This window comes from Neovison vison, chromosome 11 (assembly GCF_020171115.1).
Source record: "Neovison vison isolate M4711 chromosome 11, ASM_NN_V1, whole genome shotgun sequence".
In the NCBI taxonomy this organism is placed as follows: Eukaryota; Metazoa; Chordata; class Mammalia; order Carnivora; family Mustelidae; genus Neogale; species Neogale vison.
In genome coordinates this window covers 43,570,651-43,590,075 of record NC_058101.1, presented here as the reverse complement: position 1 = coordinate 43,590,075, position 19,425 = coordinate 43,570,651, and the positions used below count along the sequence as shown (strand labels likewise).

Below are 19,425 nucleotides of genomic sequence, written 5' to 3'. Positions count from 1 at the left end.
ATTCTCTAATGTATATATTTCAAGGTTTTTATTCTATTAGGTGTTTAATTTTACAAAAACAAATGACATTTTCAGAAATATTATTGAAACCATAGTGAAATTCCTGATTAAAAGCTAATTATCCTCAACTTCTCAATTTGTTTTAAGCACAAGGACCAGTCTAAGAAGCTGGTGAAAAAACCCTTACCACTTTCTGCTTCTTGAAAATGTCATGTTTCCTCATCAAAAGTAGTAAACTTCCTTAGGTATACTTAAAGTATGAATCCTGTAACAAATTATATCAATTAAAAAACAAATTATACAGGGAAAAGGTCCAGAATTTTAGGATAATCTAACTGCAACAACATAGAGAGGATATACATAAATACTTTCACAAAGAAAATTCCAAGGCAGCCTTTTGAAAACTTGGGTCGCAGCACATTATTGAGGCATGGATTGATTTAGTGCATCTCTACCACAGTCAGAAAGATAGGAAATAAAACACAACCATTCCAACTACATCACCCGTAGAGTGAGAGTAAACGTTGTCACATGCAACCCCTATTTCAGTTGTGTATGTGTGTTCCTATTCTTGGTTGCCATGGAAAAAATGTGTTTTGTTCTGGAAACAGTTGAAAAGCGTTCAGAACCGCCACTGCAGTTTGTTTGGGGTGGGAAACTATGGCTATCATTGGAAAAAATATAATAAATCGCAACAAAAAAAATAACACTCCCAAAGATTTTAGTGTACTAGGTAGCTGAATCAGAGTCATCAACAACATACTGTTACAGAAGTATTCATCAACAGCAAAAGCTTTTAGAAGCCTATTACCATTTCTCTGTGTGTGTATGTGTGTGTTTTAATCTCTGAACATGTCACCATTGGTTCCTATTTTGCACAGACTTCCTTTCTCCACCTTTCTTGCCCTCGATCGTCATCCACCTCAGGTTTCTTGATCCGTCTCCTTTGTGATTACTGGAATTTACCACATAGAGAGGTGCCTGTGGACAGATGGAGACAGATTCAGAACATACCACCTCATAGGCTGTAAATTTCAGTATTGGAATATTTTGTTTTAAATGATAAGATAATATTTTCTTTTCCATCACAAAATCTAAAGAAGAAAATGAGAATGTTAGAGACTGGTTTAATCACTTTTAACACATCTAATATTGGCACTGGTCCTGAGTATGCAAAAAATAATAAGATAGAGTCTCTGTCCTCATGGAATTAACCTATTATAAAAAAGATTATGGAGTAGAAAATGATAGATTATATTTGCATCATGCTTCTTAAGTTTCAAAGCATCAAACACTATGTTTGCTCATTTGCTCCTCGAAATAATCTGTGAGGGAAAACATCGTTGTTATTTCTGAAGTGAGGAAACTAAAATAAGGAAAAATTTATTTGTGACTGGTGGAACTACCTTAAGAACTTTATAAAGTCTTTGAAGAAATAGGTCGGAATTCAAGTGTACTGCAAGCACTTGGGGAAAGTTGTGAAATCTGTGCTTTTGAATATAGTCCGTTTTCTGATTTATCTGGGTAAAATCACCTCAGAAGAACTCCTTAGAACGTGCCCCAGGTTGTCAAACTTTTTGCAATAACAGACACTTAAAACTACCAAAAAACAAAACAAAGCAAACAAACAAACAAAAACGCTGTAGGTATAATGTGCAGATCTAATTAACTGGATTTGTAAACAACCGCATATGTGATTTCAAACAAACACCTTAAGAATTGGGTAAGTCACTCTAAACCTAACTATTTTTGAGGCTATCTCTAGAAAAACCAAGGCCCTTAAGAAGTAAATCCACAGTTTGAAATATGTTTCTGGGAATAATTTTCAATCTATAACTTTGCAAAACACTTTTCTTGGATGTGTGGGTGGTGAGTGTTTTCATCCCTTTTGTAGAGTTTATATTAATTTGTTGAATTGTTAATGCACAGTGTAAGGCTTTGGCGTGTAATTAAAAGGATGGTTAAAACAAGTCTCTTCCTAGATAGGACAGCACAAAAATAGGCAAGGTAGGTAAGATATATACATGAAACTCTCAAGGGCTGCCTCCAAATCTGTCTGGTCTATCATGGTTTTCCCAGTGCTTGGTAGAGTGCCTAGCACATAGGAGACACTCATTAAGTATTTGTTGAACAACAAAGAGCCTGGGCTTTGATGCTAGATACAGAAGATCTCTTCATATTGGATCACTGAACTATGGTATGTTCACTTTTATATCAGACTCTGAATGTCCTAATAGATATTTTCTTTCCCTGCTGGTTGGATGTCTCCATGATAAAACTCTACCTGCTGTGCTGGCTAGAGTCCCTGCCTTTTCTGTGTGGGTATGACTCTCATTTGAGTAACAAGTGAGAAATATTGTCATTTACTCTCCTTCCTCCTTGGTGGTGTTGTCAACACCAAACCCTTAAAAAAGATAAAATTAAACTATTAAGCAAATATGCAAAGCAAGTCGGGGACGCACTGGCCACCCAGTAGAGTTCTGATTGTTCTCAACTTACACAGATTCTTATCTTTATCCTTATCCCTTTCCTTATGGAAAAAATAGGCATGAGTGTCTATATTCGTCACTTTATATGTTCTTGCAGATAATACCCTTTCACTGCACCAAAACATGCTCACCGATAAAGTATGTTTCCATTTTTATTCTGAAAGCACAAGATGAGCGTCACTTTGAAAGGTGAAAGCCTGGAATATCTGTAAAGAGAAACATGCACTTCGTTTACTAAGGAAAGAGGTCTGGAAGGGAGAATATGCTCTTGGGAGTGATGGGCAGTGAAGTGGGAGCTGAGAAATGTCTTACAACTCCTTAGTGTTGAATCCCTATGTTGTACACATGAAACTATGAAACATTGTGTGTCAACTCTATTAAAAAACAAAGCAAAAAAGCAAAAAACAAAAAACAAAAAAAGAAAAAACAAACTCCTTAGGAGCCCAGATTCAAAGGAGCCCTCTTTTCAATTGCAAATGAAAATTGCAAATGACTTCTGAAGGAGTTGGGTTTAGTCTTTGGCACACCCTGGTGTAAATTGCTTTAAGCAGATAACTAGGTCAGAACCTCACAAAGATCAACAGTACTGAAGAAAGGAGGATTCTGCTTAGGGCCTTGGGGGTAGAATGAGTAGCCTTCAGTAATTTTTTAAAGACTCGAACTCTGTTAAGGCTCCGGGCCTCTCCAACTCCACCTAGGCATCCAGGATATAATGACATTATATCAAGAAAAAAAAAAAAAAAAAATCAGGTCTGACAAAAGCAAATGTTTGTGGCCTTGAATTCTGGCCCAAGGCCCTGGTAACCTAAGAACTATCCATGGCTTGATATGATTGCAAGATTAGTGTCAAAATGTAATAAACATCTACTTCCCCCCATTTGGACCAGGTGTTTCGGTTTGGTTTGTTTGGATTTTGTTTTCAGTCTGGAAGATCATGTCCAACGGCTCTGTTTCCGTTCCCTTTCTGCTCCCACACTTTTGAGAGAAAGATAGGAACAAAGAAGTAAAAAAAGGAAAAAAAGAAAAACCCACAGCCACTTCATTAGCAGCATACTCATCTTCTCCTTCATATCATTATATTTGACTACTGGAATTTTTATTTTTATTTTTAAAGATTTTATTTATTTATTTATTTGACAGATGGAGATCACAAGTAGGCAGAGAGGCAGGCGGGGCGGGGGTGGGGGAAGCAGGCTCTCCGCTGAGCAGAGAGCCTGATGTGGGGTTTGATCCCAGGAAGGCAGAGGCTTTAACCCACTGAGCCACCCAGGCACCCCTACTGTAATTTTTTAAAGTGGCCACATTATTGCCATGTATTGATTCTTGTCCTAATTTCATTCAAGTCTCAGAAATTGAATTCTAGGACAGATTACAGACAGTAAATCAGGCTACCAGAATTTTTTGTGAGAGTCCCTGTAATTCCTAACCTCCATTCAGTAGTTCACTTCTCAAAGGCCTCTGCCAAAGTAGAAAATGAGCTGGATAAGGCAATCTGAACATCTGCCTTCTTGTCCCGGTTCTGTCACTGATTGGCCAGTGTGACCTTGTGTAAGTCCTTTTGAGTCCAGAAGCCTGTTGAAAGTGTCCTCTGTCATTTTACATAACAACCGCTGCTCTGATTACATGACAGGGTTTATGAGGGGGTTACACAAAACAATTGGAGGTTTGTAAAGCATTACCACAATTTAAGATAATATTTCTAGTCATCCATGAATTTCTCTAAGCCTTCTTAAGATGCATTTTACACGTTTGGCGTATTTTCACTACCAATTATATTAAAATGTTTTTTCACTTTCTTTTCATTTCTTTTTCTTTTTTTTTTTTTCTTTTTTCTCCCTTTGGGGTTCATTTCTTTTTCTTTTTCTTTTTCTTTTTTTTTTTTTTCTCTCTTTGGGGTTGGGAGAGTGTTTGTTTTAATTTGTTCCAATACTTGTTTGAAGCATATTCAATTCTCTTGCCCTGATTGATTTCTTCAAAGTGATACTGATCACTGAGTAAGGTGCAGCCAGGTGTATGTGTCTACCTACATCAACAGGCCCTGGATAGTATCAGAAAGACTTTCAATGCCTGTTGAGCTCTCCGTGGTGAAGAAGGAGAAGAAAGAGCTCACCGCTGTAAAGCAAGTGGTTTAAGAACAGCTTGTAACACTTTGATGTGATCTGATATTATCCATTTTGACACTTAAAAAAAAAAAAATCCCATCATTTTTTTTCAGTTATTTCGTCTTCTGTGCAATCTTTCCTGGGAATTTTTTTTTTCTCACATCATGACTAGTCTCTAAAAGCCATGGGTTACTGTGGTTTTATTCTGTGACAATCACTCTGGTTAGGGCTGTAGTACATCATATTATTTACTACTTTCTCAAATGTCCAAGAAGAGGGTCCTATTATTATCTCCATGGGGCATATGGAGCTGGGGAAGAGCAAAACAGAATCTCTCCTAGATCCCATCCCCTCTACATATAACAGAGTCCACTAACGCCCTCATAGTCAACTCCCTTCCAATGTACTTCTCTTAACAAATCTGAGAATTTTTATTAGCGTGGTATCCCTGGTAGATTTTAATTTACGTAGGTTGTGGTATGCTCTTTATTCTAGTCCACAATAGCTCCTATGTATTCTTAGCAGGTTTAAAAGACAATCAGTATCAGCTTGCTAGTGTTGCCACAGCAAAATACCAGAGACTGGATGGCTTGAATAACTGAAGCTTACTTTCTCGCAGTTCAGAACACCAGGAGTCCCAGATCAAGCTGCTAGCAATCTCCATTTCTGATGAAGACTGTCTTCCTGGTTGTAGGCAGCTATCTGTTCAATGTGTCCTCAAATGGCTTTCTCTCTATCCCTTCTTCTTTCTAGGGACACCAGTTCTAACAGATTAGGGCCTCCTTCTGACTTCATTCAACCAAATTACCTCCATAAAGGCTGTAGCTCCAAATCAGTCACATTGGGGTTTGGAGCGTCAGCATATGAATTTTAGAGGGACACAACTGAAGTCCATGTTTTAGCTTATTATTTCTAACTTTTTATGCATATCACTGAATGCTTTCTGCAATTTTCAGCTTTCACAGGGATTTGTGATATTAAGTAGCATCTTAGTTATTTTAATTTTGCCAACTGATAAGGGCATTTGGGTGTATTAATTCATGTAAAATCAATATTTATATAAAATAGTCCAAAAATTTTTCCACAAATGTAGGAGGTCTTTTTAAATGATAGTAATATGTAGCCTTAAATTTCTAGTATATTTTCAGTATCAAGATCCAAAGGAAAAGCAGTAGGAGTTAAGTGGGGAGGGAGTCAGTTGAAAATATAATAATATAGGTTTAATAATCACTCTTTTTCTAAGGATAGTCTCAGTGGATTTTCACGCACAGTGCATCATTGTTCTTCTTACCAAGATCCAGATTTCTCATAGCTTTCAGAAACTGCCAAACATGTCCAAGGCTGGTACCACATTCTGAAGGACTCTTCACCGTCTGTTGATACATCTGCATCCAGTACATTGTATCATTACACGAATCCTCAGACACACTGAGGATTTTTTTTATTGTGTCTTTTTATTTGCCTCTTAAGGTTAAAAAATCATGTTACAAAATATGCAATGAGCAGCCTAGGAACTGTACATATATAAGTCGAGCAAGATGTAGGAAGTTAGATAGAAAGTTACCGTAATACAGAATAAACTCATCAAAAGTCAGGAAGAGAAGCTCTTTCTTTCCTGTCCTTTGGTCAGAATTTCTAGGCAATGGACCATAACAGCTGAATAGACTTTTTCTAAGAATTATCTTTCTAAGCTTCTAGAGCTAATTTTACATTTGACCTCCTATATTAAAAATGGCAGATTAGTCAGTCCTTTTTTTCCGGGAAATGACAATAATTGTGGCATGAACTTGAAGGTTTTTTAAAATTATTATTACTGCATCTGAATCTGCTTTTCATTGCATTTAACTGTTGAACACAAGGATCATTTTAAGTAGAGATGGCATTTCTACGCAGCATTAGGAACAAAAGATGGTAATACCTATTTTTTCCAAACCAATGCACACTGTATTAGCTCAGGAACATTTAATTTACTTTATTACTAAAAATTTCTCACCTTTTTCTCTAGTGATTTACCTTTAATAAGAAACTAGTGTCTCTGTGCACGTCCATGTATGCATACTATGTATATGTATTTATATATGTACAGACACATAGGTAATACAGTTAACATTTCAGAGCAAACACTGTATGAGTGATTACTGTATGCCAGTTATATAATTGTGTGCAAACCGTTTTTCTCAGCACTAGAGAAGCAACAATAATGAAAACAGATAACAATCTTTCCCCACTGAAATTTAATTTCAGTGGGATAATACATAATAATAGCTAAACTTATATGCCATATCCTATGCACTGGTCAACATGTTTCACATAATTTCACTCATTAGATAGGTACAACTACCCTGTGAAATAGAGCTAATTATCTTTACTTTGTAGATGTGGAAATTGACGCACAGGGTTGATTATTTGCTCATGATCAACACAGTTTGTCAAGTGGCCAAGCACAGGGTCAAATACAGATGGTGGCTGAGGGGCCACACCCTCAACCTCTGTGTATATGTGAAGTGGACAGAACATGTCTGATTGAGAGTCACCTAGTTCTAGGAGAAGGAAATTGCATTCATATATTTCTCTTAAAGACTTCAGTGCTATTTCAACCTTCCCATTTTCATACCTTTTTTACTCTGTTCTTGAAATCAGGTCACTCAGTCCAGTTTTTTTTTTTTTTATTAATACCATCTTAAACCTTAATCAAAGTTAAAATCAAAAGATGGGAAGGTAGATTTTTGACTTCCTTCTACCCACTCTCTGCTCTTGGAAACACATTATTAATGTGTTTTCCTTTTTTGTTATTTATCTTAGTATTCTTTACTTCACTCAGTAGTCACAAAGTCTGTTATGTATATTATTAATACAAGTAGGAAACATAAATTCATTATTTTTATAAATTTCCATTTTATTTAGAATAGGAAATGTCTTTTATAGAGAATAAAATCTTACCTGGAGGTTTTTAAAACATACATTTTATTTACCTCTTTACCAGAAAGAAAATACGTATTTTTCTTTTGAGTTTTTGGTCTTTGTTTTCTAAATAGTCACAACATTTGAAAGAAAGCAAAGTAAAAGTGAATTCCTTATAAAATTTTTTTTGTAATTTATTCTCATTTTCCTCAAATTAGTAGCTCATTATCAAACATTCAATTAAAATATGTCTTCTATCATGTCATAGTTTTCCTGTTAAAGTATATTACTATTCTATTTCTTTATGACACATGCTTTCAGTCCTCTAAAACGTGGATGAATACAACCAAAGGCATTTGAAATACATTTTTTATGAAAATTATAATTTACTAATTTTTTCCTATGACAGTGTTTTCTTAATGTATTGATGGCCCTTTTTATTATAGGATGTTTATTCAACTGCATAAGTGTCTCTGAACAAATGTCTTTGTAATATAACTCTGGGTTCTGTTATATAGTAATTCTGCATCTTGTGGTCTGAAAGGATCTTTTGTACTACTGGAATGTTTTAAATTTTTAAGCTTTAAAATTATTGAATCAAATTTTTGAGGTGGTTGGTTCCACCATCCTCTAAAAACTTGTAGAACTTTGTTTCATTAATAACAAGTATTAAAAATATTGTTATCTTTGCAGTTATTTCCAACTAACGGAAAGAAGGTAGGATCAAATGGTAAGGAATCCACCTCATCTCCGGGCCTTATTTGAATTTTCGTGGAACCCACCAGACCACATGTTTAACATTCTCTTAAAAGTTTCATTCCCATTCGAAAACAACCAACTTAAAGTCAAACTACTCTGGAAATTAGTCACTGTTTATTATTGGCTCATTCAATGCTGGCATCATTAATACATTCTAAAATGACTACATCAGTAGAGTGTAAGTAAAGGAGATAGAAAACAGTTTGGTTTGAGCTGGAAAGCTATTCCAAATTTAGTGCCTGAAAATGGGCAATCAGTTATGAAATCCGTAAACATCAATGTAGATACTGGTACACTTTCAGGGAGGGAAAAATAGAAGAAAATGCAAAAAAACACAGTGTGTTTTGCATAACCATATTACAAGAACTTGGTGAAATTCTGCATATATTATTATCATTCTAAAAAATGTTTCCTAGACATACTTTGTGAGTTGTGTTGCCTTTTTTTTTCTATTCATGTAGATGAGTGGGGATTGTGCTAAGTCAATAATAAATAGCATGAAATACCTACTTTAAACAGTAAGCAGGTAATTGTGTTTATGTGTCCTTGAGAATTCACTGCCCTGAATTTTGAACTTTTTGATTGTTGTTTTTTTTTTTTTGTAAAACAAGAACAGTTGTTGCTACAGCACAAGGCAGGGACTCCTAAAGGCAAAGAAGCATCATGTAACTGCTCTGTTTAAGTCTGAGAAGTGATTTAAGGAGGAACTTGGTTTTCCTGTATGTTTATGCTTTCAAAAGTCACATAGAATATTGTTTGTTAACCATTAGATGATATGACATCCTTGAGGGACATAAAGTGTCCCCACTGTGTCACACTGCAGTTGACAGTGGATGCACAATGTGAAGGAAGAACCGATACAGCTTATAAAATAAATTCATTCGTACATAGTACTTTTATCATCTACATAAATATGTCTGTATACCTTTCTCTTGTCTACATCAGCAATGCTCATTTCAGGCCACAGAGCTGCGATGCAAGGAAAAGGAGAGTGATTTGTGTGAAGCCTAAACAAAGGAAATCCAGCCACATTTCTAGTCCTCAATTATTGTGTTCTGCATGCTTGTGCAACTTACCTTGTGTTCCCAGTTGACCTGTGTGATGCTTTTTGGATTTGTAGCATTAGTAAGAGTACTGCCATTTGAGCTGTGAATTTAGTTTTGCTTTTGTTCAGGGTCAGAAAGAAAGAAACTATTCATCACATCCTGCTTCCTATAAAGAGACATTGAAATGCAGAAAGATCCTCACAACTAAAAGCATGCCTTACCGTACAATAAGCCTGTGCATTAATGGCTACAATCTGGCTGAGAGGCAGATGCAGATTTTATAGGATTTATTTTGGTCTTGATCTCTGAGGTTGAGCAGATCACTCAACTTTTCTTTATCTCGTGTTTCTAACTTATTTATCTCTCCATGGGAGAGGTAAGAAACTGTAAAAATCAAACAGCAAGTCATTGGCTTTGCATGAATGTAATTTTTATTACGTGTTACAGTAAACAAATGATCTTTTGGGGGAATGGAGGGAGATTAAGCAAAAACCAAGTTATGGTGCTGAAAGCTGCAGCCAACCTATTTTCTTAGAAGAATTAGTTTATTTGTTTTTAAAGACTATCTTCTTATCAAAATAAGCATTATGTCCTGTGCTCATCTGCTGGAGAATTGAAGACATATTATTTTATCACTTTTAGAAAAAGCAGAAATGTCTTACTAAAGATAGAAGAAAAAAACATACTTTGAAACTGGAGAGGGAAGTCTCAAGTTACAAAAAAATTAAATAAATAAATGAAAGGAGGATTTGTTCGGAGGGCAAAAAATATTCGACTGATATTTTTCTTTTCTTTTTTCTCATTTAAGCTGGTTTCTTACTGGGACTTTTTTTTTTTTAATAACTGAAATAATATGGGTGGGAAGGAAGTTTTTCATCAAAGGAAAAGACAGTAAAAAATGGAAGTACTAAAGGAATAGACATAGGAAGTTGTATCTTTCTGTACTTTCATGATTGTCTACATTGCCTGCTTCAATTTACAATTGAAAATCTCTGAAAAGAATATCAAGTTTTGAGGAAAGTGCTAGAGGGTGAAAGACAACATTCTATGATCCTTCAACCCCCCCCCACTCTCTTTCTCTCTCTCTCTTTTTCTCTCTTTTTCTCTCTCTCTCTCTCTCACACACACACACAGTAGTGCAGACGCACATACCCTCACTAAGTCAAGCTATTTTGTTTTAAGTTGGTCACACATTTATCTTTGCAAACTAAAGATAGTAATAATCAGCTCAGTGAACATTGAAAATTTGGAGGCATACTGGCATTTTTGAGAGCTGCTTTTAGAGAAGTTATTAACTATCTCACTAGGTTTCAGGTTGTGGATGGAGATTGCTAGAATAATGATAACAAAGTGAACATTTTATACCAGGCAGTCTCCTTGAAGACATTGGACTGTTGACAATCCGCGTTTCCCTCGATCCTTCAGGATTCTCTACAACACAGGCAGTTTATGATATCTGAGGTGTTGCTCTTTTCTTTCCCTAGTGGCATCCTGTAAGCTTTTACACTTGCTCTGTCTTCATTTTTCCCGCCAAGCAGGCTGAGTTTTCTCGCTTGTCTCAGAGGAAGTCAGATGTCAGTAAGTACCAAGCAGAGAAGTGATAAGAATAGTTTGAACACTGAATTTTTTTTAAGTTTTTATATCTCAACCTCACTGAGGAAGCTACAAAGGACTAACAAGTTTGGGAATTCCAATATGCCTTGATGGCATGACTAAAAATTATTAAATTATTATAAAAATGATTAAATTATTAAAAGCAAAGGTAGAATTCAAAGTTTGCCTCTTCTTACCAGCCTGTATGAACCCGAATCAGGAAGGACCTTAAGTAAGACAACTAGAGGTTACATGTCCAAATAAGTCTTGTTCATTCATTTATTTAATGCCCAATTACTGATGTTCCATTCTATTTGGAATGTAAGGCAGGGGCTCAGAGTCTTGGGGAGACAGACTTACAAAGGAATAATTATACTGTAGTATGGTTAAGGGTTATAATAGGAGCAATAAGTACCCTGGGAAGAATTTAGTGATTCCTAGGGAGGTTGGCAATTGACGATTACCTCACGAAGAAGTTATAATGTAGCTTTAATTTATTTCTTCTGCATCAGTCTTGCAACCTTGGCCATAGGGCATTAACTATTCTCTTTGGAGCTGAATTGGGATGTATTTTCTCCACATCCCATCCTCCTTTACGTTTCAACAGGTTTTTGCTTTTTATGCGTCTATAATGGATTTTTTTCTTTGATTGTTAAAATTAGAACCATTTAATAAACAATTCAGTTAGCCTCGCTGCTTTTTAGTCATTCTGCGATTTTGACCAAAAACTGAACTTGTTCACTCTACCCGTTCACTCTGAATTCTTCACTTGGCTCTGAATGACTTTTAGTAATTTGCTGATGTCAAATCACCTTCAAATGGGAACTATTACTATCATTGAAGAGATTGAAAGAAAAGAGACGCAGGCTGCCAAGTGATTTCCAAAATAGGAGTTATATAGATGCTTTTAATCATGGCAACATTACTGGAATATTTACACCCTCTCCAGGCAACTTTGAAAAATACAGCGACTCGTCTGAGTCATAAGTTATATTTTCCTAAAAATAGTCATGTAAGCTTGTATTTTTATACCTTGTATTTATTTTATGCATTGATTATTGAAAGTATTCTAGCCCTGGGGTTTCCCAAGAAAAATCATAATAATTTTTTTTACAGTTTCTGATTATTTTTAGGCCCTTTTCATTTTTTCTAGTGCTCTCCTTCTCCCCGAGCCTCTATCATATCTTCTATTAACACTGGTGCTTAAAAAAAAAAAAAAAAAAAAAAAAAAATCTTAAAAAAAAAAAAAAAAGGGACGCCTGGGTGGCGCAGTTGGTTAAACGACTGCCTCCGGCTCAGGGCGTGATCCTGGAGTCCCGGAATCGAGTCCCACATCGGGCTCCCAGCTCCATGGGGAGTCTGCTTCTCCCTCTGACCTTCTCCTCGCTCATGCTCTCTCTCACTGTCTCTCTCTCTCAAATAAATAAAAAAAAAAATTTAAAAAATCTTAAAAAAAAAAAAAAAACAAAAAAACACTGGTGCTTGTTATCAACTGGCTTTCAGATAGTCTTGTTGGTTGATGACAGCTTTTAAAATGTTGCCTCCCCAAGTTTTATTTCCATTCTGGTGCATTCTGGATGAACAAAAAGCCTGATGGATTTTTTCATGAAAGGATTCATATGAGGTACTATACAGAACACAGAGGAAAACACTGGGAGACAGAAATTTTCTTCTATCTTTCTTGTTCCCTTGATTTCTTAGAGATGTCACTTCACAACAGACCTCTGGTTTTGTGTCCAGGTGGCAGTAAGGTATCCCTTGTTCAGTGCTGATGCCGTTCTGTCTCTGAGGGTGAAATTACTCCATACATGGAGTATATATTCATGGAGTAATTTGAGCCTGAGTCAGTACACACACACACACACACACACACACAAATACACACACACACATACTGAGTTCACATAAATGTGAGTATAAACATAAACATAAATATATATACATACACAATTTTTTTCCTCTAAAGAAATAATAGTGTTGTTTTTTTTTTTTTAATCCTAGGGTAAATTTTAGTCTGGAAGCACCACACTTCCAGGAGGTAAGAGAGGCTGATATCCCTAACTTAGATGATAGTTAAAAAATTCTAAGTTATATTTCTATTTTTTCTAAAAAGTATTAAAAAGAAGCCACAGCAGGGCCACATTTACAAATTGTCCTTGTCCAGCCTCATGATAAAAGACCCAAAAAGGAAGTTACTTATTGGAAGAACAACCAGCTTGATTTTTTGGGGAATTGTCTTCAGTTGTGAGGTCTGTGGTATAAAAGGAAAAGAGGAGTAGATCTTCTGGAATGGGTGACAAAATACAGTTAGCCTTGGTGTAATCCTTCTTTTAATATTTTGGCATCTCTGTTCTGTAGTCTTTTATAATTCTATAGTACCCACTTTTCCAGTCTCCTGAGGCCTTATTTTCAGTAACTGTTCCTGAAATCTACCTCATTTACTTTCTACAAAAACTTTCAGAATCTCTGTATAATTCCCTCAAAGTAATGTTTGAAGTATTCTATTAAAAGTACATTTATAATGGTGGATATTGATGGTTTAATATGTTAATATTAATAGCAACTACTTCTAGGAATTGGAAATTGACTCACAAAAACATTCCAGCTAACAATGGCTATTTCAACTATCTAAGTCTGGCTGAAGGAAGGGAAGCATTTGTTTTTTATTTTTCCTTCCTTCCTTCCATCTTTCCTTCCTTCTTTTTCTCCTTTTCTTTTCTTTCTTTTCCAAGATTTTCATTGAGTAGAGTCTAGTAAACCATGCATGGACATCTGTTGCAGCAGGCTTTTGAGGATTTAATAATCCAGGTTATTTTTTTTAAAGATTTTATTTATTTATTTGACAGACAGAGACCACAAGTAGGCAGAGAGGCAGGTAGAGAGAGGAAGGGGAGAAGTCTCCCTGCTGAGCAGAGAGCCGGATGTGGGACTCAATCCCAAGACCCTGGGATCATGACCTGTGCTGAGGTTTTAACCCACTGAGCCACCTAGGCACCCCTAATCCAGGTTATTTTTATCACTCGATCATTTATACCGCAGGTATCATGGTAGAGTCTTTCATGAATCATAATAGAGCAGTATGATTAATCATTTGAACAAGATATATGATGTGCCTTAATACTTTAAATATTTCAATGCATTTTTGAGTGTACCTCCATTATGGCAATCTATATTATGGTTTTTAGGGCGCCTGGGTGGCTCAGTGGGTTAAGCCGCTGCCTTCGGTTCGGGTCATGATCTCGGGGTCCTGGGATCGAGTCCCGCATCGGGCTCTCTGCTCCGCAGGGAGCCTGCTTCCTCCTCTCTCTCTCTTTGCCTGCTTGTGATCTCTCTCTGTCAAATAAATAAAATAAAATCTTTAAAAAAAAAAAAAATATATATATATATATATATTATGGTTTTTAAAAAGGTGTTGGCTAAAACCATCTGTGTAAGGATAAAATGTTTCAATACGATTTGTATATTTAACTTCATACTGTGTCTAAGGAAACAGAGGCATCCTGGTACTATTCAATCAGGAAGCTTTATGTCCTCTGGGATGTTGGCTGACTCATCTAACCATGATTTTCCAGGTGTCTTCCAGGCCTTACTTTAGTACAGTGTTAGTTTCCTACTGCCCTTGTAACAAATTATCGTGAACATGGTGTCTTATGCAACATTTATTTCTTAAGACTCTGATGGTCAGAAGTCTGAAATGGGTCTCACTAGGTGATAATGTGTTGGCAGGGCTCTGCTTCTTTTTTGGAAGGTGGAGGGAGAAGCTGTTTTCTTGTAATTTTTTTCCAGGTTCCAGAGGCTGCTTACATTCATTGGTTCTTGACCATTTTCCATCTGCAGAGCCAGCAATAAGTAGCTGTTAGTGATTTTCGTGTTTATACCATTCTGACTCTCTGCTGCCTCTCTTATGTATTTAAGGACACTATGACTGCATTGGGCTACTTGGATCATCCAGAAAAATCTCCTTATTTTAAGGTTGGTTGGTTAAAACTTTAATTCCAGTTACAATTTTAATTCCCTTTTGGCATGAAAAGTAACGTATTCATACATTCACAGGATTAGGATGAGGATATCTTCAAGGCTAAGGGATGGCCATTGTCCTTCACAACCATGATTCTGCTCATTGAGGGTCTGATAGGCAAACATTCCAAAAATTTGATAGCCACATTTTATAAACCACAAAGTAGTGTTTGGGCAGTCTCTAGTTCATTTTTTTTTTCTTGTGTAATCTCAACATTTTAATTTATTACCCAATAGATATTTTAATTTTCCTCAAAACAATTTTTCTGTATTTGAAAAAAATTAACAAAAGAGAAAACGGAAATGGTCGGTTTTCTTATTTCTTTAAGATAAAAAACTTACTTTCACAAGTGGAGCCATCAAACGTTTGAGATTTGACCAGAAATATGATGGCCAAATTCATGATTTCACTCTAACCTTTAACGGGATCGTAAGACTGGAGCAGCTTTTCAAACTGTGTATTTACTCAATGTATTAAGTGTCTACTATGTACAAATATTATGTTTGTTAATAGATAGGGTCTGACTTAACCAGAGGCAGTGAAAGGGTAAGACTAGTCTTGAGGTGGAGTAGATCTGATTCCTCTTTGGAATTCAATATCCTGACCTATAATTGGGGGTTACCAAAGTCTGCTTTGTAAGGGTGTTGTGAAGCTTAAAGAGATGGTGGATACAGATACTGGTGTATGCAGGAGCTCAACATAGGATAGTGGCTTTACTCTCTAGGATTTGGCCTCCCAGTGAGGCAATTAGAGGGACAACAGGACAGCAGGGGTAACGTGAGGGCAGGAGAATGTAATTATACCTGGCATTGGTCGTAACTACTCTCCCTCTAACTACCCTGGCTTATGATTTGTTGGACTGAAGAGCCCATAATAACTATGACTGGACTAGTAGTTATCAGCAGAAGAAATGACTTGTTTTGACTTAGAAAAGACCTTTCAGTCACAGCTAACTCACATGCATTCAGTTTACTTTATATGTATTTTCTTTGGAGAGAGTGAATCCAAGATAACGTTCGTTCCAAAAGAAAGAAGGAAAGAAGAAGAAAAAGAAATGTTGACTCTGGAGAAAAGAGTTGGTCTCACCAATCAATGGTCCCTGAGATCCTAGCAGGCATTACTTGTTTCTTCTTTGATGTCTGAACTTCTCACGGCACACAAATGTTAACATTGCTTAGTTTCTTAAAGTCCAATGGCAGTTTTCGTCTCTTTGTCTGAATGAGAAAATTTCTATGGGTCCAGGTTTTCTGCAATAACTGTGGTACCGGGCAGAGGAGAGGAAAAATAGAAGCAGTCTCCGAAACTCTGAAATGCATTAAGCATCTTTCTTGATTTAACATAAAATGATCAAATACATGAGCATGCCTGGAGTTATTCTATTTTTTTTGTTGTAATCCTGGTGGGCATTTTTGTAGAAGAGGTTCAGAATACATTACCTTTGAAAAAGATTCCAATTGTCAATATAACATGACTGCAACATTATTCTTCTAAGCGGAAGAAAAAGAGATAATAGATGACTAACTATATGATTCACATTTAATATAATGCCCAGAGAACTCCATTATGAATTTTGCATTTCATATGAAACTTAATGGCCTGAGTGATGCCTGGAATTTAGGCAAGTAGTAATATAAGGAAGTTTAGTTCAAAGCTGGAATGAAATGAGATTATGACTTCAATTCTGTGTATTATTCTATAGGACTTTTAAGTATAAGTTTATTAGTTATTTTATCTGTGGGTTTCATTTTTTCATTGGTAAAAACAAACATCCTTTTTTTAAAAAAAGATGTATTTATTTATTTTAGAGAGAGTATGTGTATGATTGGGGGGGGCAGACAGAGAGGGAGAGACAGAATCTTAAGCAGATTCCACTCTAGGCATGGAGCCCGATGAAGCTCCATCTCAGGACCGAGATCATGACCTGAGCCAAAATCAAGAGTTAGATGCTCAACTGACTGCGCCACTCGGGTGTCCCAAAAATAAACCTTCTAACAATATTTATAGAATTATGGAACTCGTGATATTAACTAGGTGAAAGTAATCTACAAATTAAAAATTACTTTACAAAGATTGTTTGTATCTATTAGGTTGGTGCCAGAGATGCCACGAGACCTCCTACAGGGCACAAGATTGCTTCTCACAGCACTGAAATATAGTGCCCCCAAATGTCAATAATGCCAAGGTAGAGAGCTTCTGACCATAGCCACTTTTTGCACTGCAAGGCTGACAGGGACAGGGAGAAAGAGAAGTTAGTGGAGTATGAAAGGAGAAGGATTTGGAAAGTGCTACCCACCGTGGGTCTCTAGGCTGGGAGAATGCATACTCTGACTTCTTTCTCCCCTTTTATCTGAGCCAGGAATTCCCATTGGCCAAACCTAGCTATAAAGCAGAGAAAAGGGTATCCTGTGAATGTAAGTTATAGTGCTCAACCTCCTGGGTATAGAACATGATCATAATGAATAAGGACAAGATTGGACAGAACAGGTGTGTGCAGAGGGGCAACAAATATAAAATATTTAACCCCATTCATAAATTGCTATCTCCAATTAGTGTTCACATCTGTGAGTCCATGAAGACATGATGTCTGTGAATAGGTTCATCTGTATGCAAAGGGATAGGTCAACCATGGGTACAAATTTGGAGAGAAGGAAAATTCAGAAATACATCTGCAATTTCTTCCCCAGAGATATGGTTTGTTTACCATATTAAAACATAGTAAGCATCTGTTTTTGCTTTTGTCTATGATATGCCTTACCTGTTTATGTCCATTCATGCATTTATCAAGTTACTGAGAGTGTGCTGCATGTCAGGCATTGGTTCAAATACAGAAGATAGAACAAATGGACATGAAATGGTGCCCATTCCGGGAGCACCTTTGGATGTAGTAAAAGAGACAACCATAGAAATAAACAGCTGGCAACACTTGGGGTGTTTATGTATAAAGTAGTGTGGGACAGAAGGGAGATACTAATTTTCCCTGGGAGATAGAAAGCCCTTGAAGGTTAAGTGACCTTGACAAAGTCTTCAAGGCTAAGAAGGTGTTTTCTAGACAGGGAAACCAGAAGACTTAGTACCAGAATTAGAGCTGTCCTTTATGATGGAGTGGAAACAGCGGGGGATAAAATAAGGTGGAGTTTCTATTTCTAATGACTTCAGGGGCATGCTAAGATATTGGAGCTGTAATTTCAAAGTAGTCAAGAATCATTGGATATACACGGGTAATACTCATGCAAACTGACTTAATTAAAAAAAAACTCCAACTTCTATACCCTTGTGTAATATAAGCCATTCAGAATTTTGTCTTTAAATTAAAATCTTTTAAAATAATATCTTACAATTGATGCTGTACAGATTCAATTACTTCTGAGTAAGCTTAATTTAGTGGAGATTTTACTGAGGCATTTTGATGTTCAAAAGTGATAGCACTTAACAAATGTCCTTTGCTGGACTATTCTGATTAGAGTGTTAGAGGATCAAAGATCTCAGAAATATGTTGAGAATAAGAGTCCCTCTTCTGTTTCTCAACTATTAACATCCCTTCACTCCTCACACACACACACACACACACATTGAGAAATATTTCTGTCATTATCTTTTAGAAACTTGTGATATAATCAGAGTGGGGGGACAGATTTCAAGAAAGTTTGTAAGCTATCGAATTAGAACCTTACTTTTATCTAACGTGGATGCTCCTAAATTTGATGGTTTTTACATATGAATACCTATCTGTTTTTTGGTCTGTATAAAATTTATCAATCATTGTGTCCCCCAAGGCACTAAGCACCCTGCTTTGTTGGTGCTAAACAATGTTTTTTTCTGGGGCTCCTGGTTGGCTTAGTGGGATAACTTTGGGGATACCATCAGACTTTTGATTTTGGCTCCAGTCATGACCTCGGGGTTCTGAGATCCAGCCCTATGTTATGCTCCATGCTCAGTGCAGAGTCTGCTTAAGATTTTTTTTTTTTTTCTCTCTCTCTCTGCATGTCCCTCCCCCACGCATGCATGCACTCTCTCTCTCTTTTATAAGTAAATAAAATCTTAAAAAAATAATGTTTTGAGTTGACATTATAGACTTCACTTTCACCCAGATAATTAGATTTTGAAGGGGTTTCCATTTAGAAATAGAAAGTATGGACATTGGGGAGGCTATGTGCTATGGTGAGTGCTGTGAATTGTTTAAGACTGATGATTCACAGACCTATACTGCTGAAACAAATAACATATTACATGTTAATAATAATAATAAAAATAAAATAAAAGTTATCTTCAGATAGCAGGATACATTTTTGTTTGTTTGTTTTCCACTGGATACATACTTGTATATCTCTAATTTGCCAGAGCAAATATGGAGAGGGGGGCAATTTGAGGAATACATTTTTGTTATGTTGTTTTCTTCTTTCCCATTACTTTATTTATTTATTTATTATTTTAAAGATTTACAGGGGGAGAGGACAGAGGGAGAATGAGTGGGAGAAGCAGACTCCCTGCTAAGCAGGGAGCCTGAGGTAGGACTCGAT

The 19,425-nt window shown here is 36.3% G+C and overlaps 1 protein-coding gene across 7 annotated transcripts in view; it reads left to right on the top strand.

Moving 5' to 3' along the window:
* The window catches only part of PCDH7 (protocadherin 7), a 418,062-nt gene that overhangs the window by 10,990 nt on the left and 387,647 nt on the right, over positions 1-19,425 (top strand). The window contains exon 2 of one of the 7 annotated variants that reach the window (XM_044225795.1): positions 14,806-14,862. The exons of the other annotated variants lie outside the window; for them this stretch is intronic. Within the exon in view, the coding sequence (XP_044081730.1) occupies positions 14,806-14,862 (57 nt within the window). The remainder of the gene's footprint in view (positions 1-14,805; positions 14,863-19,425) is intronic. 7 annotated transcript variants of the gene reach the window in all.